The following is a 26,421-nucleotide window of genomic DNA, read 5'->3' on the forward strand; positions in this document are numbered from 1 at the left end:
AAATGTTATCCATAGCCTCTCATTTTGAAACTTTGGGCCTTTTTTTGGAAAACACATTACAAGCCATTAGCCTTTCAACTTGTATCCCTCTTTTGAACCATACCCTTCTTGAACTTAAAAATACAATTTGAGGCTAAAAGCCTAAGTTGGGGGTAGAGAAGATTGAAGGAAGAAACTTTGGGCCACAAAGTGTTAGTGAATGCCTACATGCTTAAACATTGATACAATGAATAAGAAAAAAAATGGATCTAACAAAGGAAGGAATTTCATGAAATTTGCAAGAAAAATAAATGAACAAAAATGGGTGAAACAAAGAAGCAATAGTAGGAAATTGTGTAATCAAAAGAATAAAAACAATAGGAAGTGACCCATAGTCAAAGTATTGATCAAATGGTGTAATGTAGATGTTCAAGGATGGTGCAACCATGTTGTTACTAAAATGATATCCTACCCTAATCCAAACCTATATTACAAGCTCAATAAGACCTGCAAGATCTCCAACCATTTTCCTTCATTGTAGTGGCAATTAAAATTTGGTGCAAGCCTATGGTATAATACTTGTAGCATAGAGAGTTCTTGTGAAGGAGAGATTTTTGCACTTAAAATTCCTTGTTGCATACTTGGTAGATTGGTGCGTGAAAATTTTTTTCTTGTGAGGAGGCATGTGAACAAGTTGAGGTGGATGATTTTGTCACCTTCGAAGAAATGAGGCAAAAAGAGTATATAAAAAGTGAGTCACCTCTCGAGTATTGGTTGTTGTTACATTGTTTCCCTTTAAAGTCTTTTGCATCCTTAGATATTGCATTTTATGTGGAGGGGTAAAGTGAGAATAGCGTGGCCCATGTGCAAAGAGCTACTTGTGGTGGTGACTAAGCTTAAAGTCAATATGATCATTGGGTCATCTATTTTGGGCATAAATGTGCATTGTCTCATATTAAGAGGTTGTGTTGCTTGAGGACAAACAAATCTTTAAGTTGGGGGTGTTGATGAGTGGTAAATCTACCACTCAATTATACTCTCCATTCATGCCATTACCATGACTTAAATGAATAAGTGAGACATAAATTGTAATTAAATGCACTAATATTCACATTTTGAAGGCACCAAGATAATAAAATGGAAAGATGTGGATTGGAGCTAAAAAAGAACAAAAGGGAACAAAGAAGTACAGCTGAAGAACTAGAGCAGAACATGGCCTCAGTTATCTTGATTGTGGTCAGTCCAGATGGTCAACATACCATGATCGCATGAGATCTTACCACGATGGTATCTATGCTCACAACATGCAGATATGACTGTGGTCGCGTTCTCCGTGATCATGGAGAAGCCTCTGTGATCGTGGTGGCCTAACGGGATTAATGAAAAAGGGCTCTCTGGTCAAATGGCATAACTGATCCAAATTTCTATATAAGACCTAAGTATTCTTTCTTTAAGTACATAAGGAAAAGGGGAGAAAAGGGAAAGAATTGAAAGAGAAGCTCGTAAAACCCTGGATTGTAAAAACAAAAAAAAACACATCTTCCCTTAGTTTGTTTGAAATTTCAAAAGAAGATTAGTGAACTTGAAGTGTGAATTGAAGGATTTCTTTAATCTACATTGATATGGATGCCATGAATGACTTATTTGGTATATTTCTTCTCTTCCATTTCCGAGTAGCTAATTATTTAGTCTTGAGATTATGTGGAACTAAAGTTCAATTTGTGTTGTGGGTGTTGATGGGTTCACATGCTTTTTAGTTATTGATTATGGATTCCACCATTGCTTGAGTTCAGTAGTTGGACTTTGTGGGTTAAAACCCCAAATGTCCAAATAGGTTTGAAGGGTGAAAACCCCAAACTCATGAAAGCCTTCATCATCCTTGAAAGAGGGATGAGGGTGAACCTTTGGGAACTCATAGCATCCTTGAAAAAGGGTTATAGGGGGACATGGAAATGGTGGACAATTGAGAATGTGGTTTACTTCCTCTTGTAATCTTAGAAATAAGTGTAAATGGAGAGTGAGTCATATCATGGGAATCATCCTAAAAATAGTGATGCCCGATTGAGGTTTTGGGTAATTATTAAGGTCACACTCATTAGGTGTTCGAAAGAGCCAATGGGTGAAACCTGTGAGGTTTACTAACTGCAAAGACTTTCGACTTAGCCTATTATGTATGCAACGACTAGATTTCATGTTAAACTATCAACGTCACACACACACCTTGCCTTTACGTAGACATAATCCCATGATTTCCCTTAAAGTCAAATTCAAAGTAGAAAGTGTTCTTGCAACATGTTATTCAATTTAAGAGTGATACATTGACAACTCCACCCCCAATATTTTATTTTATGTGTTGTATTTTGTTTACACCTTGGGTACCCTTCTAGTACATCAAGAAACCATAGGATTTGAAGTTTAAATTTCACTGTTTAAGGATTCGACCTCAACGTAAGTTGGGATATTGACAATGACTGTCTTACCCCTCAAATGTGGGAGTGCATTGAGCATTATCAGAGACCCTAGAGAGACACACTCAGTCTGATAAAACCCTTACTAATAAGATCCTAAAGTGAAGAATTCAACTTTTTAAGCTCGATAGGGGTTATATGATAATGTGCTATAGAAATAGGTCGAGTGTTTGGCTCAAGATTAATAACAAACTCAATATCACACATAGGAGGAAGAATAGGTAGATTGGTAGGGAAAACATCAGGAAAATCACAAACAATAGGAATAGAGTTGAGCGATGGAGTCTCCATACAAAAATATGAATATAAGAGAGATAAGACTCAAAATCCCTCGAAATAAGTCTCCTATCCTGAACATAAGAAATAATCCCCACTGATTCGCAATTAACCACTCTCTACCACACCACTGGGGGTATATCAGGCATACAAAAGTAATAGTCTTGGTAAAATAATCCAGGACCGTATGATATTAGGATAACCAGTCCATGCCAAAAATCATATCAAAATCTATCATGTATAGTATAATAAGATCAACATGAGTATCAAATTCTCAAATAGCGACAACACATGATTTGAAAACCCGATCCACTACTAAAGAATCACCCATAAGAGTAGATACGCAATGACACAGACAATGAATCCCAAGATAACTCTAACTATGAGGCATAATAAGCAGACACATAAGAATAAGTGGATTTTGGATCAAATAAAGCAAAATCCAACTAATGGCATACAAAGATCATACTTGTGATAATAGCATCCGAAGACTCAGCTTTGGGTCTAGAAGGTAATACATACAACTGACCTCACTCGCTACCTGGTTGGGATCCTAACAATCTCTTATTATACCTGCATAAAAGACTCCACGAGCACTTTGAGGACTACCCCTACAACTATGTATACCACTTCTAGCTGGGGGATGAACTGCCTTAATAGGTGGAACATTCTAAGCTGAAGGAACTCTCGCTCCATGACTAGGAACTCTCTCGAGAAATGACCACAAGATCTACAAACATAATATGACCCTGGTATTACAGCAAAACTAGAAGTCCAATTGACCCAAAATAACCACCATAACAAGAATTACTAGAAGACGAACCCCTCAAAGATAGACCACTACCCTGGCTAGGATGATCATTAAAACTAGATTGGCCTCCATTGATAATCTAAAGTGAGGCCTAAATAGGCCTACTAAACATATAATGATATTGATATGACTGATGTAGAGGGTACATACCCTGAGAACTACTGCCTTTGATTTGTGAGCCACTATGGTTTCCACTGAAACTACCCTAATATCACCATCTCATATCGCTTCCCCCTTAGGCCTCATAATGTATCTCCTCTTTATCTTGAGTATGATTAGAAACCTCAGTAAAAGATCTACCCGTAGCAACCAAACTCTATGTAGACATGCAAAGAGGAAGCCTCAATTTTCGAATAAAGTAACGAACCCTCTCATACTCAATAGTCAAAATAGAAGTAGCATTCCTAACCAATTCATGAAGTTGAGCCTTACAATCCATAATAATCATTAAGCCCTAGTTAAATGATCCCTAAGACTGTGAGGCATATACTTCTCCACGGAAACCTCAGAGAACTAAATCCATGTCAATGGAGGTGATCTAGCTATCCAGGAATCAAGATGAACTCTCCAACAATGTCGAGCTACCAAGTCCAACTAAAAAGTAGTGGAATCCATACCACGAGTCTTAACTAGGCCCAAATTACAGAGCTTATCCTTGCAAGCAATCATAAACTCATATGCATCCTCATCCGATGCACTAGAAAACCTAGGTGGATCCAATATCAAGAAACTACCCAATATCTTCTACTTCTCGATATACATAGCAGGTTGGGCAACCATCGACTGAGAAACCATCGGTGTTGGAGGGACCTCACTTTTGAAGTCACAACAATAGGTGGTGCCCCTGCCTCAATACTATTCTATCCTGTAGATTATGCACCATCAGATAGTGCACCACTAACTAATACAAAAAGCTAAGCAAATGAGTCCTTGAGCACAAAAGAAGAAACAAATCCTGATGTAGCTTGGGCTGGCCCATGGCCCACCACTAGCTGGGGCAGAGAAATCTCTAGCTCAAGAGTAGGAACAGGATCTAGTAAAGGCCCCCTATCTAGGAACCTAGTTGGGGACACATATCTAGTATGTCCACCACCTCAAGGTCATTCATGAATAGCGACAGGATCCCTAGGCTCGGTATTAGGATCTTCATCAGCGGTAGCACTCATCGTAGCCATCAGCAAAAAGTGAAATCAAAGGAATTCTTTAGAAACCAACTCAGACTCTTAGCAAGAGATGATTTAAAGAGGTGAAGGACTCCTAAGAATGTCCTATAGCCTCCCAAAGATAAGAAACAAATGTTATCATTTCGATCTGTGGTACTCTACTAAACATTTGCTCTTGTACCATCAATACTGGCGAAACCTAGGTTTTGATACTAATTTTCAAGACCCAATTTACCCAATTTACATGTGATAATGGAACCTACTTTATCCCTCTAGTAGGTAAGCCAAACTATATCTTGGAGAAATAAGTAGTGGGTTAATTTGCTGGATACATCACCTAAAGGCTAGAAATCAACAATTTAAGCCTTACAATAATAACAAGACAATAAATGTAGGCTAAAAAGATAGATAAAGCATAAATATCCATCCCAAGACCTAGTAGTGTCGGTATTAGAGATAGTATAAATAGACGATAAGTTTTGAAATAGTCAAATATAATCTATCTTAGAAATTACATGACTAGATATAGATAATGGAAAGAAAAAAGGGAAACTCCAACTATGAGTGCTCACCCTATCGATATAATCTAACTAAGCACGATCGTCATATTAGCGGTGACCACTAGTACTCGGATCTGCACCAAAAACATATAGAAGTGTAATATGAGTACCAAAACCATGGGTACTGATATGACTCAATCGGAGGGTGTCCCAAGTTTGACCGGGACCAGAGACCGCCCCTATTACCTAACCCAACCTCCAGCCGCATGCCCTGAGTTGGCTTAATTTCAAGCATATAACAAGATATTGTAACAGCTCACATGAAGACTCTAGGATAGGGTCACAACTGTGACTAGCCTAATCGAGTCAAACCATCCCACACCAACCGTCTAACCATACCAAACCATTCCAAACCATTTTAAAGGCCATAAACTAGGTCATAACCAAATAAGTTCCAAAACATAATATAATTAATACCAAAATAAAATATGATGGAATAATAAGAAATTATGTCCAATGATGTTAGCCCAATCACCCATTCTAACCCATAGCAGTAGCGCAAAGCCTCTAACAAAAAGAGTAATAAAGTCTGGTTGGGACATGCCCCCAACCATAGCCAAAACCAATATGCAAAATAATATCAAAATGTCTAAGAATATCCATAACATGAAATAGAGCCTTTGGAAAGGATGGAAGCTCACCACTTCAATCCAAATATTCATCCCTGAGTTAATCACTATATAGGAAGAGTAGAACTGCCAGTTCCTGCATAGCATGGGTATATAATCGCCAGTAGACAGGTTAGTAGGTGAACACTAGCATGATCTCAGGATAAGGATAAAATAATTCCATTTATAAAGCCAAGTAAAATCATCCATATGCACACAACCATACATATACATATATAACCATGCTGGGAAAGGGGACCGAGTTTAGCATGCATTTAATACCTTTACCTGGGCTGTGTAGCTTTGTCATCCTAAACTACCCATGGGTTATATGGGTTTAGCTTTTCATACTAAAAGGGCCCTACTATGTGTAGCCGCATGACCAGGGAAGACAACCTGGGATGCCTAGCACATCCCCTAAATATAAAGTGTGACATCATGCACATAGTTAACAAAACCAACCTCACATTGACAAATATGAGTATCCAATTATGGTCCCTCTGGGACTTTCACCTTCCACAGCTTTACTACACATCCCACCATTAAGAATCTATTTACCGTTAATTAACAAAGGCCATTTAGTGGTGGTATTATAATACCCCATACTTTTCTTAGCTTAATTCATCTCTTAGTTGCATGCATAAGAAGTTGCATGCATAATAGGATTACATCCTGATAATTTCACTATGTTTTAGGGACTTAGTCATATTTTTGGCCTCTTAACTTCGAGAATTTTTTAAATTGGTCTTTCCGACCCTTACACATAGGTTTTTAAATTAATTCATGTCCAGGGGTGTAAGGAGCATGTATCAAATTATGAGTTTTTACATGTTTATGATGTATTGTCTCCATGAAGTTGCTATTGATTTTGATTATAAGTTATGTTGCAAGTGTTTTTTGATGGAATAAGCCCTTATATATTTTGAGTATTGAAATCCTCATGTTAAATCCTTATTTCATGATTTTAGTATTGTAACTATATTTTCAATTACATGCTTTATCCATTCCCATGCTTAAATTCATGACTCCCATATGTTTGATGAAATGTCCAAATGTTGGGTTTTGAGCAATGATCCTTCATTATGATTTTTAAAGCTTCATATGTTCTTATTGTTATTTTCATTCAGTTCTGGAGAGTTATGAACACTCAATACTTAGCTGTTTATATAATTTTAGTATCTTCAGAATGATTTCAGATAAACCATGAGCATTGTTATTCAGTTAGTTATCATGATAAGTTGTTTGCTCAATTAAGCTTAGTTCAGTCCAGTAATCAGTGTCATTTAGTTAGGAGTAGGATTTAGCACTGAGTGAACCTAAGTATTGTGGCTCACCTGCCAGTAGAGGGTGTGACCTTTAGTAGCAGTCAACGTAGGTTAGAGATATCAACCTGCTAGTTGAGGGTTGATAAAGTGTTTACTTGGAAGTTGTGGGTAACACATATCTCATTAAATCACCTACCAGATAAGGGTGACTCATTAGTCTTTCAGGACATTATTTTAGTGGATAAACATAGCCAGTGTTAGTACCTATGGCATGGTACTAACACCCTTCCAACTGGGGTTACAGGTTGAACCTCGATTAGTTCATCTTGGGGTATGTCGGTTAGATGATACCTTCCATAGTCTCAATTCAGTATTCAGTATAGAATTTAGTTCAGGTTTGCTTTACTATAGCATACAACTCATCAGTTATCCAGTTACCAGATTTTAGTATTTCAATTTATAGAATATTTAAGTATCACGTTATATGCTTGGTCATGAATTCTCAGATTTTATAGCTTTCATGCATTTTATGCATCAGTTTCTCATGATATTCAGTCATTCATTATTTTATGCACATGAACATGTGCATTTCAGCCTAACCTCATCTCATATACCAGTATATTCAAAGTACTGATCGCATACTTTTCTTCGCGCTATGATATCTTATATCATAGATTTGGATGCTTAGTTTCCTAACTGCACATATGTCGAAGACCTGTTATGTTATTTCAGTGTTTCCTCATTTCTTTTTAGTTAGTTTAGTTTGGATTTAGTTGGTGTCCCATCAACTCTCTAGTCAGTTAGAGGCTTTAAGATATTTTTAGTCATTCAGACAGTTGTCAGTTTATCAGTTGTTTGATCATTATTTTCAGTATGTCATCAGATAATCAAACTTTTGATTTAAAACATATTTTCAATATTTGAACCTTATGTATTTAATCAGTTGTTTTCACACATGTTCATTATCAGTATATTATTCAGCGCTCACAGAAGGTACTAACCCATGGATTATCTTGTGGTCACTTCGACCGTAAGCACCGTTGACGTGACTAGGGGGTAGCCTCAGGTTGTAACAAAACATGGAATTAGAGCCTAAGGTTTTACAGTGTCCTAGGGAGTCTGAAAGCCACGTTGAGTAAAGATTTGTGCTTGGGTGTGAAGCACGCCAGACTTATGGACAAGAGGCTACAAGACGTTTTAGGAAAAGTTTCCTTCTTTTAGTATTTATGTTGTGTCAGTGAACATGAGCTTTATTAAACTCTTTTGCCAATCCATCCTTTATTCCATTATTGAAAATGCCTCCCAGAAAGAATAACAAAACAATGAATGGGAACCATCCCGCACCTTCGCCTATTCAGGAAGATCCCCTGAATGAGAATATCTCTCAAGTCGAGTTCAAAGCCACATTCACTACCTTAGCTTATCCAGTAGCTGCTCAGAGTCATCATCAGGCTTTTGCCCCAGCTAATCCAATGGCAAATACAGTTGCAGCTAAAATTTGGGATATCACCCGAATGAATCCCCCTTTGTTTTTGGGATCCAAGTGTGAGAAAGATCCGCAGGAGTTTCTTGATATGGTTTAGAAGGTGACTGATATCATGGTGTCACTTCGAGTGAGAGTAAAGAGTTGACGGCTTACCAATTGCAGGATGTAACTCAGACATGGTATAAGCAGTGGAAGGAGGATAGGGGCGCAGATACAGGGCCCTTAGAGTGGAGTAGTTTGCCACAACCTTTTTAGACAACTTTTTTCCTTTACAGTTGAGGAAATCTAAGGTTCTAGAGTTTATTAATTTGAAGCAGTGTAATATGAGTATAAAGGAATAATCGCTCAAGTTCCCTCAGTTGGAGAGGTATACTCATTTGATGGTGGTTGATAATAGGACTAGAATGAGTAAGTTCATGTCTGGTATATCTGATAGTATGGTAAAGGAGTCACTACAACAAAATTGATATATAACTACGAAATTATTAGCTACGAGATGAAATTCGTCACTAATTATTGACTTTTTATGATGAAAATTACATTTTGTAATTAAATACATGAAGCACATACTTTTAATGACGATACGTAAAATTTCGCAGCAAAGTTTTGTCCTCAAAAGTTTCCCACCAAAAAATATTTTGGCGCCATTTATTAAGTACCATTAGTGACAAATTTTAAGTTTTTAGTGACACTTTTTTTTGTAGCTAATAATGTATTCAATTCGTGACAAACTATTATTTGTCTTAAATTAGTTACAATTTTAGACACAAAAAAATTTTTCATAATAAATAAGTTGTTTAAATAACGACAAATTAAAGTTCGTAGTTAAATACGGTAAGTTTTAGCTACAAAATTTGATATTTAATTGTGACCTCAATTTTTATCGCTAATACTATAAAAAATTAATGACACTCATTTTATTATCTCTAATCAATCTGTGATTCAATGACAACATAATTTTATCACAAAATATGTCATCGTTAAGTAGTGACAATTTAAAATTTGTAGCTGAAAAATTTAACTATTTTTTTCTACGAAAAATATTTCGTAGATAAATATAAATTAATCTTTGGATATTTTTATTTATGATTATAGAAAATTCATTGTTTATTGATATAGCTATGGAAAACAAGACGATCTAATTGTGTGACCTTCCTTTATATATATATAAATTTTTTGGAAGGAACTACAAGAAAAACAGCCTCTACGAAAGGGAATTCTCGTCCCTAAAAGTCCAATTCTGATCGCAAATGATCATTTAGGATGGGAAAATATTGGTCGCGGCTCGTCCTTATAGCCTCCTTCGCTAAAGGTCTATTACGACAAGGTATTCTACTTGGTCATTAAATGTCATTAGAGACGGTAATATAACTTGTCTCAAAAACATTTTTAGAGACTTTATATCTCATCCCTAATAGATGAATTTCATCTTTAAAAAGTAGTTAATTTTTGATCGCTAAGTATTTTTTTAGATGAATAACTAACTTGTCCTAAATTAAACTATCACGAGCATCTAACCCATCCTAAATTAATCTTTAGAGGGGAGCAACTGCCTCATCCTAAATTAACCTTTAGATACGAGCAACTAACTCGTCCTAGATTGCTATTAAAATCATAAAATTTATATATTTCATTGCTAAATATAAAATTGCTACTGAAAATGTTGAAGGATGATAAATGTAATTTTAATATTTGCAAAACAAAGAAAACTAAATCAATTAACATCCCTAGATAGAATATGATGTCAATATAGTTTTAATATTAATTTGCTAAACAAAAAAACTTAATCAATTAATAACATCCCGATGTCAATAGTTTCAATATTTGCTAAATAGAAAAAAAACTTAACTAATTAACCTCTTGAGATAGAATTTGATGTCAAGTTTACATAATGTTCTTAGCAAAATAATAATTATCTTATGCATTCTCTGAACTTGCACCTTCAATCTTCAGAAATTTGTAAGAACAAGAACAAATTTTGAAAAGACAATTAATAACTATATACTTGTATATAATTTAATATGCGTAAAAAGCAAAGAATTGGAACACAGTATAGCAATGGATAATTGACTTAGCCAATAGATAAAACAAGTACACAGAGTTTAAAACTAAGTTCAAATATTGCTCCTTTGTCCCTCTAAGTCCAAAAAGAAAAAAGTATAGATTGAATGAATTTATGATAAACCTATTTTTCTCATACATTCACCTTTATATAAAAATCACTAACCAGCATCAGAGGAGGCATATTAAGTGACACAGGTGATTTGTGATTAAAGAAATTCATGTATGGGACTATACAAGGCAAACAACAAATTCGAATATCTTCTTAATTTCATTTAAATCCTCTCTTTGCCACAACAGCCATGCTACTAGAGATAAAAGTTCCAAACACTAGTCAGAGAAAACATACCACTTCATCTAACTGAACCAAAGTTATTCTACTTATTAGTGTATAACATGTTTTATAATTTATGATGCATTTAGATTTGAGAAATATCCTCAAGTTGACCAAGTGTATTGGGAGCAATCTCTAATTTCCTTATGTTCCTATTTCAGAAGAGTTCAATACCAAAAAGAGAGACTATTTTCTACTAGAAAGGGAGAAGATTAGAAAACATACTTGATTTCAACCTAGAGTTGAGGTCAGCTATGCTTTCTTCATATACCAGCAGAAACTGGGCATCGTTAACAAAATTCAATCTAGCACCAACATCCCTGCACATGCCAGGATTGCCATTCTTATCTATGCAGAGGAACCGGAATTCCTTAATAGAGTGCAAGGTCGACCAATTGCCTTGCTGAACCAGATATCAACCTCAGTGTTATAACTTCTAACTTCATATCTAACCAAATCAAAAACACATGAAAAATGATTGAGCATTACTATAATAAATTTCCATGAGAACTACATAACTATGTAGTGAACACTAAAATGTAGGGCAATGCTTACATAACCATGATACTGCTAATACCTTTCTATGAGAAATACAATAGCAGTCGCAAAATAATGCTAGCTATTTTAAGAACATGCCAGACTAAAACAATGGACATCCTTTTCAGATTCTTCTTTTTTAGTTTCTTTTCTCTTACCTTTGTCTTTTGGCTAGTATCCTAAAGAATCTGATTTAATTATAATTTTAAGTGATAAGCAATATGGATACCATGTAAAGAAATGGATTTTGTACCTTACTTAACCCAATATCTAGTTCAAGAGGTGAGGAAAGCCCAACCAATATTAAGTTGGGGAGAATGTATTGCACAATGACTTGTATGTAGTGACACAAGATTTGAATTTCTCTTCAGCTGCTACCTGGACACATTCTGACTCATCTTGTGAGGAGGATTTCTAGAATACAAAAATGAGTAGCTAAATTCCAGAACACAGTTTCAATAAAGGCATTGACACCAAAAAAAAAATTTACTAACCTTTCAGGTTTCAGTAGAGGCATTTTGACAAATGAGCCAAAATGTTCAATAAGCTCACTGTCGAACTCCTAATGACTCTGACTGAAAGTGTACCAACAGAATCAGATATAGATGCCTTATATATTTACTTTCTATGACTAATGAAATACCGGAGAAAGAACTCAGATAATCTTGTTAGCTGAATAAGACTGTGTACATTTCCATCATAAAATTGATCAAATATTAGCATCACATAACCAGCATTTGGTGATGACTTATCAAGATTTACCTTTAGGATCAAGCAAAAAAGAGAGGATTTAAGGCATCAATATCCAAGTTGAATGGAGTAAATGAGTGAAGAGAATTTAACAAGAACAGAGTAACATAAGGAGTTTAACACCGGATGATTAACACGGTGAAGTACTCAAAATATGAAAACTATAAGTGCATCAATAGAGAATAGATTGATTTCAGTTCCTGCATGATTAGACATATAGTAACTAAGATGAGTATGACTCAAGAAACAAGCAAATAAACTTTTTAACAAGCAATTCTTACTACCGCTACCATCACCACTGATCATAAAGAAAGGTAACGTTAAACATCATTTGTGCAAGCACTATGAAGCAAATTAGCCTACCATTTATCTCTAAGAAACAAAACATATAACAAGATGATACAGAGCTTCACCACTCCTAAGTAAAAATATAACACAACTGCAATGCCAGGAGTGCAGTTGAGAAGTATCTGTCTATCTCTAAGAAATAAAGCATATAACAAAATGATGAGGGTTCACCACTATAAGCAAAACAGATAAGACAACTGCAAAGTCAGAGTTCTATATGAATCGAACATAATTATTCACTTTGCAAGAACAAGAATTGTCAATAACACAAATCACATAGTAAGAATGCAAAATAAAAAGCCATTGGGTGAACTATCAAATCAATTGCTCCAGTTTTTCATAAATTAAAGTAAACTTACATTAGAAACATCATAGCAGATTATCAAAGCAGAAACTAAAAAGGAACTATCTCTCGAGACCTTCTGAATCTGGTATAATTAGAATAACAGATGCTTTGGTGCTTAGGCATATGTTCTCAATCTGCAAAGATTGACGCACAATAAGGCATCCCATGTAATAAAAAAAACATGAGTTTAGAAAATACAAGAAGCTGGTCTTTGAAGCTTGAAAGGGATAACTGCATGTTTCTTGATAAACTTATACAATGCCACAGAGTAGCTTCAGAGTGAACCAGGATCTGTAGGGTAAAATACAATAATAACCACGCCTCAGTCTTAAACAAGTTGGATATCTGTAGAATCACATGAACATTTGGCATCTTGCTTTGTTCACAAGCACAAACAAAATAAACTTAACTTACTAGATCACTGCTCTTATTGCCTACTGGAAAGAATTGGAGACTTAGGAATCCTTTAAACTACAAAGGATCATAAATTAAAAAAACTTGATGATAAAGCTAAACCACTTATTAATTGTAAACTGCCTTAGAGCGGGGGTGCTCGTTTCTTATTCCATCCATTTTGGCTATAACAAGAGACTCATCGCCATTTAAGTGATGTGCTAGTTTATTGAATATTGATTCCAAAGCTTGGCAGTGCCTACACCATGGTGCATAGATCTAACAAAAAAGATGTTGAAGTGCATGCTTAAACTTAGATGACTTCAGTTGATTACGAAAACCACTGGAAGAAAATTCACTTCTTAAACATACCTTAAGAAGCACGTCTTTTGACTCATTTAAAACAATTTCATCAAAATTATTCCCAATGATGATTTTCACATCAGCATCATTCTGCGATAATTATAGATATCAACACATGAACTATGATGAGTCAAAGGCCAGAAGGAAACTGTAGCTTACAGTCTCAGGAACTAGATCTAATTTATAGAAAGGTTTGAGCTTATCGTCTAGAAAGTCCTCATTAAATACTTGAGGAATGAAAAGAAAATAAGCATGTTAGTTTAGAACTTCCTAACCAAAATTTTGTGCACCTAACAACTATTTATCACAGTCTACCTTAATCCTCTCGAGTGTAATGTCCCCGTCAAATCTAAATTTATTGCGATCATCTTCTTCTATGTATCCAATAACCTACACGAATTAAATCAGCAATCAGTAACAAAGCTTCTAAAAGATCTTGTTGTCCCAATCATAATGTGGAATAAGTGTTACCTATGGAGAATCTCCACTGACCCTAAAATAATGTGATACTGGTAAGGATCACTTGTATTTTGATTTTTAAGAAGGAAATCTACCACTGGCCCTAGCCTTAATAGTGTTTCCATTAGTCTTCAAATATACATAAGAGTATGGAGGGAACAAATCTTATAAAACTTATGCATTCTTGACATTCTCATATTTAGGGGACCTCGTGGAGGCAAACTGAGAACTACTCTTTCAGAGGAAGACCCTACACATTACACGATTCATAGTTGGATTCCGTCTTAGTCTTAATTATAAAGTTTCATAATCCCATCTGCAATGGCTTTTTTCTTACCAGTCTATTTCTTGTCTACGAGAGAAAAGATCTTCAAAAGTAAATGATTTATCAGGCCTAAAAGACCAAGTGTCCCACTTATTACCAAAAATTTCTTGGAATACTATCTCAGGATATTCAGTGAATTCTTCACATAACCTCTGTTTCTTCATTTTTTCTAAAAAAGAATAATTAACGGGTCAATGAAGGCTATTAAATCCTTTAATAACCTCAGTATCATGTCACCATCAGCCATGTAAAGATAGCAGAGATTAACAAGCAGAAAGCATAACAGTTTTGACATGTGTAAACTTTTTACATCCAAAAAGTCTTATTTCCATTCTTTAAAGAAGCATTAATTCAAGTGTTAGTTTGAGAAGCTCAAAGCCTTGCAGTACAACTCGTACATGGAAAGAATGCAAAGCAACGCAAATTCATCCCATTTTACTTAGAACTTATTGCAGCTAAGCCAAGGCCATGACCAGTAAATGTTTGCATTCAATCTGAAGAGGCATTGTTTTCAGTATGCTTTCTGGAAGGTACCCCACTAGTCCAGCAAGCTGGTGAGCCATAAATAACTTTCGTAAATGCAATCGTATCTCCAAGAAAGGACCTAACCAATTAGATCAAATCACTAAAACTCAATAGCAATATATTTTTCAGTCATATCTGAATTTCAGAAATCAGAATCTCTAGAAGGGGGCCAAAAGTTGAAACACACTGATATTTTCAGTGTAACATATTCATTACTGTGCTTGTATAAACAGAGAACTTAATACTGAAAAGAGAGCACAAATTTAAGCATATTTCTCCTTAAGCAATCTCTACGATGAGAAACGGGCGTATATTCACTTTTATTTTTTGGACGATCATCATGATCCACATCCCATCTATTAGCTATTGTTGAAGATTTATTCTAGTAAATTGTTCAACAAGAAAAAAGCATATTGTCGATAAGAAGAATAAATTTGAGGTAAAAAATAGTGAAATGACAATACATTGTAATATAAAAAGAATACTTGCATGAAATTAATCAGGTACGAAAATTCAAAAGCTAAACTCATTATACTATGAAGCCTTTAAGCCAGAAAAGGTGACATTCATGCCTTGGACTATAGAATATGTTAACCTAGTACACTATAGCAAACCCAAACTTCTCATGATTGTAGAAACCCATTGACAGAAATAAGATACAGCCAGGGATAAAGACAAAGTAGTACAGAACTAAGACAGTATACATGGGATGAGGTATAAGTGAAAAACCTGATAAACCTGAAATTACGGGCAAGCACCAAGTAATCAAGAGTTTGTAAATGGTACTAATCACGGAAGACTTTAATATAATCCATCAAATATCCCTGTACAATCTCATCTTTACAATTGATAACCTTAACATAACATGAGGTAACAACGAAATAAGAAATCTTCTTCACAATGCACAACATATGTAGAATGTTGCAAAGCCCTTAAAGAACAACTCCATGACCCCATTATCAGACCCAACCAAGTGACACCTCTAGAGGAGAAAAAATAGAATGTTGCAGTTCATTTAAATACATTTATCATACAACAAGAATCCCATAGGAAAACAATCTTGTCCAGTAACAACCAATTACATTTGGGTAGCCGAAAGTTTAAGGTAAAGTGACTCTATTTGGGTTACCTTATAAAATTCTTCAAGAGAATTATGAAAATACCAAACTATAAGGCACCAGTAGTTTGGCCTGCCTCTAGGATATCCATGTTCACAACAGAACAACTATAGATACGCCCCAATCCCAAACAAGTTATGCTTCGACTATACGAATCTTCATTGACCATGTTTTCTTATTCACCCTCAACTAATATTATCATAAAGAGTAGCCTGGTGCACTAAAGTTCCCACTATGAGCAGGCTATTAAGAAGAGCCAGACCTCAAGGGTCTATGTACGCAATCTCACCCTGCATTTTACAGAGACTGTTTCCACAGCTTGAACTCGTGACCTCCTAATCACATGGTAGCAACTTTATGGGTTACTCCAAGACTCTCCTTTAACTAATATTATCATCATACCAAAAAACAAATATGAGAAAATAAGCTAAAGATTAGACATAGAAGCATGAATCAGTAATCACGATAGGATCAATATCATCAGAAAAATAAAAAAATTAAGCGAACAAAGCTCTAAAATTCAATAAAAAGCAACAAAAATATGTAGACTAAGAGTACTGCTTCTAAATACACTGCATCAAAATCTATGATAAGAATCTGTGTCACGACTAGAGCTGGGGCCCTGGCCGTAACGAGCATCCCGAACCATGGAGGCCCGACCGCCCTTCTACATCCGGTAATTATGCACAATGCTCGTATAATAAATAAAAGATACAGAATTATAATAAACGAAATTATGGTCATAAATCTAAAATTTGTTCAATAATACGAAAAATAAGTTTTTTAACATCTAAGCAACATCTTTCTCAGTCTGCGAAATCTTTACTACATAAGACATCAATAACTTGTCTGAATCTGGGACAAGGGCCCCAGTGGACCTAAACCAAATTAATCACAACTGACAGAAAAGAAATAGGCTTTCCAAAATAAAGAAGGCTCACCAACTGCACACACATCTCTTCTTTCGAAACAAGTCTACGGCTTAACAGGACCTCTAGACTAAGCCTCAGACCCTAAAAGATAGGAGGTCAATACAATTATATTGGTACATAGAGAAATAAAAAATAATACATTTATATATATAAAAGAGATGAGAGAAAGTCATGAAAAAATCATGCATGATATCGTTTAAAACACATGGGCAGTTCTTTGATGTTCATAAAACATTCTTTTCTATGCAGTTCTGATCTTTGTATTACTTCTGAGTTAGGTGGTAAATTCCTACAAGTCTGATATTCCACGGGCTATATGAAATCCTCTATTGACTCGGCGAGGAATCCCCCAACCCAAGTTTGCTGCAAGAGTTGGAGTGTCTGAGTCTGATATGCCACAAGGCACTAGGCCAGCGTATAATCTCTCTAGGGGACATAATAACCCGTATCTATAAAATACGGTTTCAGGAAATGAGTTTTCTGATATGTTTCCTCTTTGGGTAACCACCTAACATCTCTTTATGCCTAATTTTAGCCTTTTCTGAACATGCATCTTTTTGAATTCAAAATCTATAAATCTGAGTGAAATCAGATTTCCATTCTATTCTGTGTCTGTTATGAGTCATGTTTTCTAAGACATAAAATATCATATCATATTGTTTTCTTTCAAAACATAAAGTTTGGACCACCATACTTCGAACAATTCAAGAAGATTCATTCTTCAAATATTTATCAAATTATGCAAGGATCATTCTTTTCAATCATTTCAACAAACATGTGGTGGTCACGTATTTTTGGCAAACTATGCAATTCTTTTATTATATATATTCAACATTTATCAACATGTAAAACCCCTCTCATCAATTCAAAGATCAATCTTACATCATTCAACAATAGTCAGGAACATTAATACCATGCTTCTAAATAACATTCTAAAAATCAAGAGGTATTACAACATGAGAGGGAGTAAAAATAATTATGCTCTCAATTCAGTTATCAACTTTAACCATATACATACATACATACATATATATATATATATATATATATATATATAAGATTTAAAATCAATTTGGGGGAACGACCTCAAGACTAAAACAATAATGTCATTAATGAATTCATAAAGCAACATTGTAATATAAATTCTAAAAACCCTTCAAAGTTCATGTTTTCACAATGTTAAAAGTTGTTGAAAATTTTCTTTATTCCCAAGTAGTTTTAGAAAAATCCCATGTACCTTAGATTACAGGATTTGAAAGATGGAACCTAGTTCTTGATAGATGAAACCTGGATCTTGATCCTTTTCTTGAAATTCTTGATCTTAGGGATGAGTTCTTGATCTTTGGAGAAAGGATTAGGGTTGGATTTTTTTTAGAGGAATTGGGTAATAAGGCATATTATTCCTTTGAGGAATGAATTTAAGGGTTATGGATGGTTTTTGGGTGATATAAATCATCCTTTGGACGTTTGGGGTCGAGGGGAAGGACCAAAGTGCCCCATGACCCTTAAGAAGCTAAAACTGTGCGGGAATAGCCCCCACGTCACTACCCCTAGTTGGGATAAATATCCCTTGCGACGCGACCCTTATTTGGGTCAAGTAGACCTCGCGCCGCGGGGCTATCGCGACCCCTCACTACCTCACACAAAAAATAGCAAAACTTTTTGCTCAGGTATTGGATTAAGGCGAAATAGGTATCGTTGGAAAGCTAATTCGATTATCTACAATATGGTGGGTCTTAATCTACCAAATTATATATATAATTTTGGATGAATGAAGGGTTCTTAGCTCAACTTTGCTTTAGGCCATTATTATGAACACTTTTCACCTTATAACCACTTAATATACCAGGAGAAAGATCATGACACATGAATTTAAATAAAGACCATGGAATTTGAGTTCACACACGTAAGAACGACGGTTTAATTTCTAGCTAAAAAATGTTGGGTGTTACAATCTGGATTGGCACGTAGGGTTCTCTAATCAACTCTTGTTCTCCAAGTTCTGAAAAGGCTAATAAGGCACAACCAATGTGACCAACAAGTGCGTGGTAAGCAACATCATCACCCTAAAGTCCTTCACAAAGATTCAGCTTAATAGGCGTGTCTGCAAATAACTTATGAAATTCATCCCCCTAAAATCAACTAAAGAAGATATAAATAATTTAGGAGAGTTATATATTAACATGTATGTAACTGACCTTACTTATTATAAGGTTACATCACAAGTCAATGTCGTCGTTGTCATCTGTGCTATCAGCTTCATTGTTAGTAGTACTATTATTACCTTCATTCTCCTCATGGTCACTGATGTACTCAACCATAGTGTCATCCTCTTGGTCAGAATCTTCTCCATTATAGTGAACTTTAACTTTATATTCTGTTTGAGCCACCAATTCAATTATATTTGCACCTATGGTAATCGACCCAACATCATCTCTATATAGTTGACTCAACATATCAACTGTGTCATTAACAATTGATTTACTTTCAAGTGACGTATCTTGATACACTTCAACATTTGTAACAAGCAACTCATCATTTTCAACCTCTGAGTTTTCCTTTTCAGGCACATCATATATGTTCCCAGCTTGAAATTTGAGCACAACTCACCAATACTCCCCCAGTTTTGGGTCATCAATATAAAATAATTGCTTTGCTTGAGTAGCTAGTACAAATGGATCATGTTCATACCAAAATCTTTTAACACAGATGCTCGTAAAATTTTTATCTTCTTGCATCCCTATTTTTTTGCGAAGATCAAACCACTTGTATTTGAATAGGAAAACTCAATTTTCTTCAACATACTCTAACTCAAGGATGTCTGTTATGATACCATAAAAATCAATCTCCACTTTTTCATGAAGGCCTCTAACAGCTATACCGCAATTTTAACTTTTACGTAATTCATTGCGTTGCTGAAAATGGTACCTAACACCCTTTACAATACAACCAGTATGTTTTATTCCACGCACATCAGGACCCATAGCCAAAGGATATATTTTCATGATAGACCTTGACTTCTCCTTATTAAATAACTACATAATCTATGAGGAAAAGTTATTGCTTTCAATTAGTAAAGAATAAAATGATAAAATTTAAACACACAATATGATTATTCTCTTAAAGTCACTTACTTTCCTTCTGAACCAAGAAGAAAATTGTTCTCTATGTTTTTCTTCTATATACACAATACCTTGCTTCAATAGCTCTTCTTTATGCTCTTTGCATGTAACAAAGTAAGTTATTTAGAAACAGTTTAAATAAAAAATATCAACATATGTAAATATATATAAAAGAAATACTTACTCAAGAAAAGGTTCTGCTTCTTCACAATTATTCAACACATACCACTGAGCCATATCAAAATTTTTTTTTGGTATGGCATCATAATCTCCATCTTTATATGGTCTAACACTTTTTAAATATATTTCTAAAATAGGCCCATAATTATTGCTAGATCCATCATCATTTCTGTCTTTACGATTAAATCTAGTCTTAATATCATCAAGATACATAGAGAAAAATGTCAAACATTCATTAATAATATAGCCTTCAGCAATAGAACCTTTAAGTCGTGCCTTGTTTCAGACATAATGCTTAAGCTTGCACAAGAACCTCTCAATTTTGTACATCCAACGATATTGTACTGGTCCCTCATACATTGCCTCTTATGGTAAATGCACAGCCAAATGTACCATAACATCGAAAAAAGCAGGTGGAAAGATCATTTCAAGTTTACATAAATAACAACTATATCCCTTTATAGTTGTGCCAAGTCATCCTGTCTCAATGTCTTATAGCATAATCGTCGGAAAAAATCACTTAACTCAATCAATGCTAAAGAGACATCTTTATTTTTAAATCCACGAATAGCAATAGGCAGCACTCGATGTAACAAAATATGATAGTCATGACTTTTGAGTCTAGTTATCTTACCATCATTCCCATTTACACACCCTGAGATATTTGAAGCATAGCCATCAGGAAATTTAATAGATTTTAACAATGCTGAAAACTTCTTTTTCTCTTCTTTTGACATATTATAACAAGCACCAGACATTGTATAATTAGAACTATCATGTTGCAACCACAGTTCTTTTCTTATGTTCATATCCTCTAGGTCTTGTCTTGATTTATATTTATCTTTAGTTTTCCCCTCAATATTCAATAATATCCCTAGAATAGCCTCACAAATGTTCTTTTTTATGTGCATGACATATAAATTATGTTGAAACTTCAAGTTCTTCAAGTAGGGCAACTCAAATAGAATGCTTCTCCTCACCCAATTCAGCTCTTCAGGAAGACGTTTCTTTATTTTATTATTTAAGCATTTTTGTGGTCTATAAGTGCTGAGAAAATCCAATTGTTGCAAGATATCATCACCTGAGAGCTCTTTTGGCTTTATTCTTTTTTTTCTATCTTTCCATCAAATTTCTTTCTTCTTCTCCAAGAGTGACTAGATTCAAGATACTGACGGTGACCCATGTAAGAAATTTTAGCTCTTAACCTTTGTGAAGATGTATCCTTATTGCAAGTAGGACATGTCATGTATTCCTTAGTGCTCCATCCAGATAAATTGCCTAATTCATTAATAAAATTATATGTTCAACAATAGTTTATAACTTGAACATAAACATAACATATGCATAAAAACAAGATTCTCTATAACAATGAATCAAAATTCAATTTTCTCATGCATTGTCAATCAACTAAAAGAACACCTCTTTTTAATGTGAAAATAGAATTAACAACTTCACAACTTTCTCTCTCTCTCTCTCCATGTTTTTTATTTCTTATTAGAAAAGTTGTCCTCCAAAAATAAAAAGTGAAAAAGTATTTCAGGGAGTAGTTTGAAAGATACTAGTGATCCAAGTGATAAACGGAGTTATAACAATACACTTGAACTTGAAAGGAAATGCTATCAAAACTGGAGAAAATGAAGAAAGCAGTCATGAGGAGGACTTGACTGAGGACTCACTACTAGAGTAAGATCCATAATGTTTCAAGAAAACACCCTGCACTTTCCCCATCTTTCTTACTCAGTGATAAAAAAGTTATGAAGAGAATTAGTCGAATACATAAAAATACATTTACAAAGTTTGACTCCTTCAGATCCTCTTACAATACCACACAAATAGTCTAATACATAAATAGTATAGATTATTAGAAAACTAGAAAAGTAGAAAATTTAAAAACATACCAAAAGCTGGAAAGTCATTTATGATCCATAAAACAGCAGCATGCATTTTGAAGCATTCCCTAGTTGATGCATCAAATGTCTCTACACCATAACTCTATAACTCTTTCAACTCATTAACTAAAGGATGCAAATAAATATCAATATCCTTTCTTGGTGCTTGGGGACCAGGAATAAGTAATGACATCATCATAAATAGGTCCTTAAAATATTTCTATGGAAAAAGATTATAAGGAACTAGAATGATAGGCCACATACTATATGGAGTGCTCATGTTACCATATAGATTAAAACCATCAGTTACATGACCGAGTCTAATATTACGAGATTCTTGTGCAAACCACTAATGATTCTTGTCAAACTCTTTCCATGTTTTAGAATCAGTGGGATGCCTTAATATATTCACCTCATCAAGATGTTTCTCTTTATGCCACCTCATGTCCACACTTGTTTTACTAGACATAATTAACTTTTGAAGTCTTGGCTTTAATGAAAAATATCGCAGAACTTTATGAGGAATCCTTTTATCCTTTCCATTGTCAATTTTCCACCTCAAAGTACCACAATGTGGACATTTTTGTCTATCTTTATGTTTAGCCTAGTAAAACACACAATTATTTTTACAAGCATGGATCGAAATATATCCTAATCCCAAACTCTGCAACATGTTTTTCTGATCATAATATGACTTAGGAAATGTCTCATCAGTAGGCAATGCCTCTTTTAGAAACTCCAACAACATATCAAATAATTTATTACTCCACTGATTGTATACTTTCACGTATAGAAACTTTACAAGAAATGAAAGATTAAAAAATTTCTTACATCTCGGGTATAATTCACGTTTAGCTTCTTTTAGCAATTTGTCAAATGTTGTAGCTTCTTTCTCACTTATATTACTACACACCTTATTACCAGTCTCCTTCGAATAATTGCCAAAAGATTCTTCAGCTATCTCGTCTAACATAGTACGAATCCCATCATCCTTATCATGGGCTTTGTTTTCATCTTCACTGTAAATTGCTTCATTGTTATCTCTCATTTGTGATTGTTCCCCATGGTGTCTCCAATGCACATAACTTTTCATAATTCCTTCGAGCAATAAGTGGTCATGCACTACTTCTTGTATTTGAAAAAACACATTTAAGCAATCTATACATGGGCATCAAACTTTGGTATTTCGGTCAAAGTGAGATCGAACAAGCCGTATAAAAGATTGGATACCCTCAATATATCGTTTAGTGAACTTTGGTTCATGCATCCAGCTTTTATCTATGATCAACTGCATAAGCAAATAAATATCATACGAGTTTAAACCTTTACGATAACTGTGTGTTTTATAATTTTCTACTAACTAAATCACACTTCATGTGACTATACTTAACCATTTTCACGTCACTAATTCACATTTCGATTCATTTTTTTAATGTCATTTTTAGCGACATTACTCATTGTTGGGATGAAATGTTATTGACACACCAGATTAATCAATCCTAAATATATGCCAATTCAAACAGCAAAATGCTGCAACTTTGGCTATATGCTTATTCATTACCTTTTATTAGCATTGTTCTAAAGCTTCACTTGATAAAATAACTTCTGTTTTGTTATTTCTTGAAATTGAAAGATGAATTAGTTGTCAAAAATTAATGAACAAAATACCATTGCCTCTATGGCTTCATTGACTTCTTTGATTGCTTATCGTAAGGAAATAGGAAGAAAAATAAAGGCAAAGTACAAATAATGTAAAAATGTGTTGAAAATTTGCACAAAATCACCTCAAAATTTATTTTTTCCTAGTCTATCATTACTATATACACACAAATTGTTTGTAGTATATTATGTTGTTGAAATTACAATTGCTACACATAGTAATGAGAAATCTCCCAAAGCAGTAAGCATGATTTTTTTTAATTGACATTTTACCAAACACTTTATATACACAAGTAGCATTTCCCTATTGCTCATATTTCGCACCAAAATTTCACAGAAAAAAAATAATTACATACTCGTTTAAATTCTAAAACTCCACAAAAAAATAATCAAAAATTTGTAACTGAGAAGCAGAATTTTTTGGCGACGAAGAAAATAAAGTGAAGGAAAGAATGAAGTTATCTGGATTAATAATGAATTTGAGCGGAGAGAGCAGCGTGACTAATTACTTATTTTAGTTTTTTTATATTGTGCTAATATTTCAGCTTGAAATGAGTGACAAATAGTACGAGAATTCATAACGTTATCTATCAATTTCTCACTAAAGCTTCTTTTCTTCTCTTAATGTTAGATGAAATGATGATGGTGAGAAATAATACCTCAGATCTTCAATGGCAAAGGTCAATTGTAGTTTCTCCACTTCCGCCAACAGTTCGTTGTTGGGTACCGTTCTTCGTTCACCGTTCATTATTGCCCGTTTGCCCCTATTGCCGCCTTTCATCACTCTATTGAGAGAGAGTATTGAGTACTCAGGGCTTAAGTGGGAATTGAAGTGGAAAGATAGTACTCAGGGCTTAAGTGGGAATTGAAGTGGAAAGATAGTTTTGTTTAAAAAATGTATATAAGTACTAGACAAATTTATTGTTACTTTTTTTGGTAGAGCATACTTATTGTTATTTATCTTCCCTGCTTTCTTATTCATCAACTTTTTCTCTTCATTTCTTTCTTTTTTTTATTTATTTTTTTAGATCAATTTTATTTACGCACATCTCAATTAATTTCACAAAATGAGAAGAAATTACCTAGTATTTATCTCTAGAAAATTATTGTGATCATATTGTGTGAAACACACTTTGTTTAACCACTAGCTCACACCCTTAGGTGCGATTATTTTTTATTTCTTCATCTCACTATTTTTTTTTATCTTTTTAAAAATATAAAATTTTCAAAAAAAAAACATGGTCAAACACAACTTCAACTCCAACTCTAGTTTTTTAAAAATTAAGTGGCCTTATATAAGATGTCAAGTTACTTTAAAACATCAAAAGTTAATTTATCATTTTATGGCTATTTTCTTTTTTTATTAAATATTATTAATTTTTTCATACTTAGATGACTTATAACAATTAATTAAGGGTGATATGTAAAATTACGGTTGAAACAACTGCAGCAGACATGTCAGAAATGTTCATTTTATTTTTTATTAATTTTTTTTTGATTTTCTAATATGTAAATGACTTATAATAATTAATTATGAGTGATATATTAAAATTACGATTGAAGCAACTGAAGCAGACATGTTTGAAATGTCTATTATTTTTATTAAATATTATTAATTTTTTAATACGTAAATGACTTATAATAATTAACTAGTGGTGAAACAGTAAAATTACGGCTGAAGCAGACAGCACAAGCAAGTATGTCGACCTTGTTCCTTCTTGAGCTGCTTAACTCTCTCTTATATATAAACTAGTTACTAATAGCCCGTGCAAGGTACGTGCCCAACAAATATTTTTTTAAAATTTTATTTTAATTATTGTGATTTAGAGTATTTTACAAAAATATATAACAGATTATTTTTTTTATATATTTTAAGCTGTTAACTATCGTAATTTATAATATTTTTTATATAATCTTTCAATAATATATATCGTTCTCGTTGTTCGAACTTTTGTGGCATTGAAAGTCAACAACTAATTAGAAGTGAAATAGCAAAATTACTATAATCTGATCTTACTTGATACCACCATCTTCATTTTTTAACGTTGTCAATAATTTATTGATTATTTCAAAAGCAAGATAAAATTATTCATAATTTTTTTTAATTTAATTCATAAAAAGTAATTAAAAATTATTAAGAACCACACTCAGTTCATACGAATAGTTAAACAATAGAAAAATCTAAATAATTTAGTTGATTGTCAATTTGAACTCTCAGTTTATTAGTGAAGGTTTAATTTCCGACTTTGTAATTTCCTTCCTATTTCATTTTTTATAACAAATTAGTTAAACGATTAAAAATTCAAGAAAAAACTCAATATCGATTATCATATTATTACACACAACGTACAAAGTTTTATTTGGCAAAAAAAATGTACTATATCAACTTCATGTCATAATTACATATCATTAAATCAGACACATTACAATCATGTGGCAGTCAAATATTATGTGCCTGTAAGTT

General features: G+C 33.9%; 1 protein-coding gene across 23 annotated transcripts; it reads right to left on the reverse strand.

Annotated features, from left to right (window-relative positions):
• Nucleotides 1-5,630: 5,630 nt before the first annotated feature.
• Nucleotides 5,631-24,864, reverse strand: LOC107870922. 23 transcript variants are annotated; one of them, XR_007056026.1, is made up of 8 exons: nucleotides 24,617-24,864; nucleotides 22,308-23,586; nucleotides 19,311-21,687; nucleotides 13,006-13,126; nucleotides 12,043-12,123; nucleotides 11,802-11,926; nucleotides 11,237-11,459; nucleotides 5,668-5,962 (listed from the first exon to the last, which is right to left on the reverse strand). XR_007056026.1 is itself a non-coding variant. In XM_047413233.1 (2 exons), exons 1-2 carry the CDS (start codon nucleotides 24,736-24,738, stop codon nucleotides 22,903-22,905), a joined length of 537 nt encoding a protein of 178 aa, XP_047269189.1. In that variant the 5' UTR covers nucleotides 24,739-24,864; the 3' UTR covers nucleotides 22,848-22,902. The 23 variants fall into 23 exon arrangements, 1 of the variants encoding a protein (XP_047269189.1); XR_007056022.1 differs by having other exon boundaries at nucleotides 5,791-5,962; nucleotides 11,802-11,962; nucleotides 24,617-24,863; XR_007056021.1 differs by having other exon boundaries at nucleotides 5,791-5,962; nucleotides 11,802-11,962; nucleotides 19,306-21,687; nucleotides 24,617-24,863.
• Between the last annotated feature and the right edge of the window lie 1,557 nt (nucleotides 24,865-26,421).

The sequence above is a fragment of the Capsicum annuum genome, chromosome 5 (genome assembly GCF_002878395.1).
Source record: "Capsicum annuum cultivar UCD-10X-F1 chromosome 5, UCD10Xv1.1, whole genome shotgun sequence".
Classification (NCBI taxonomy): Eukaryota; Viridiplantae; Streptophyta; class Magnoliopsida; order Solanales; family Solanaceae; genus Capsicum; species Capsicum annuum.

Coding starts and splice junctions, on each gene's coding strand:
- LOC107870922 (XM_047413233.1), bottom strand. CDS start 24,738: ATGAAAGGCGGCAATAGGGGCAAACGGGCAATAATGAACGGTGAACGA. Junction 23,318..24,616: donor TTTGCCATTGAAGATCTGAG/GTATTATTTCTC, acceptor AGCAATTTACAG/TGAAGATGAAAACAAAGCCC.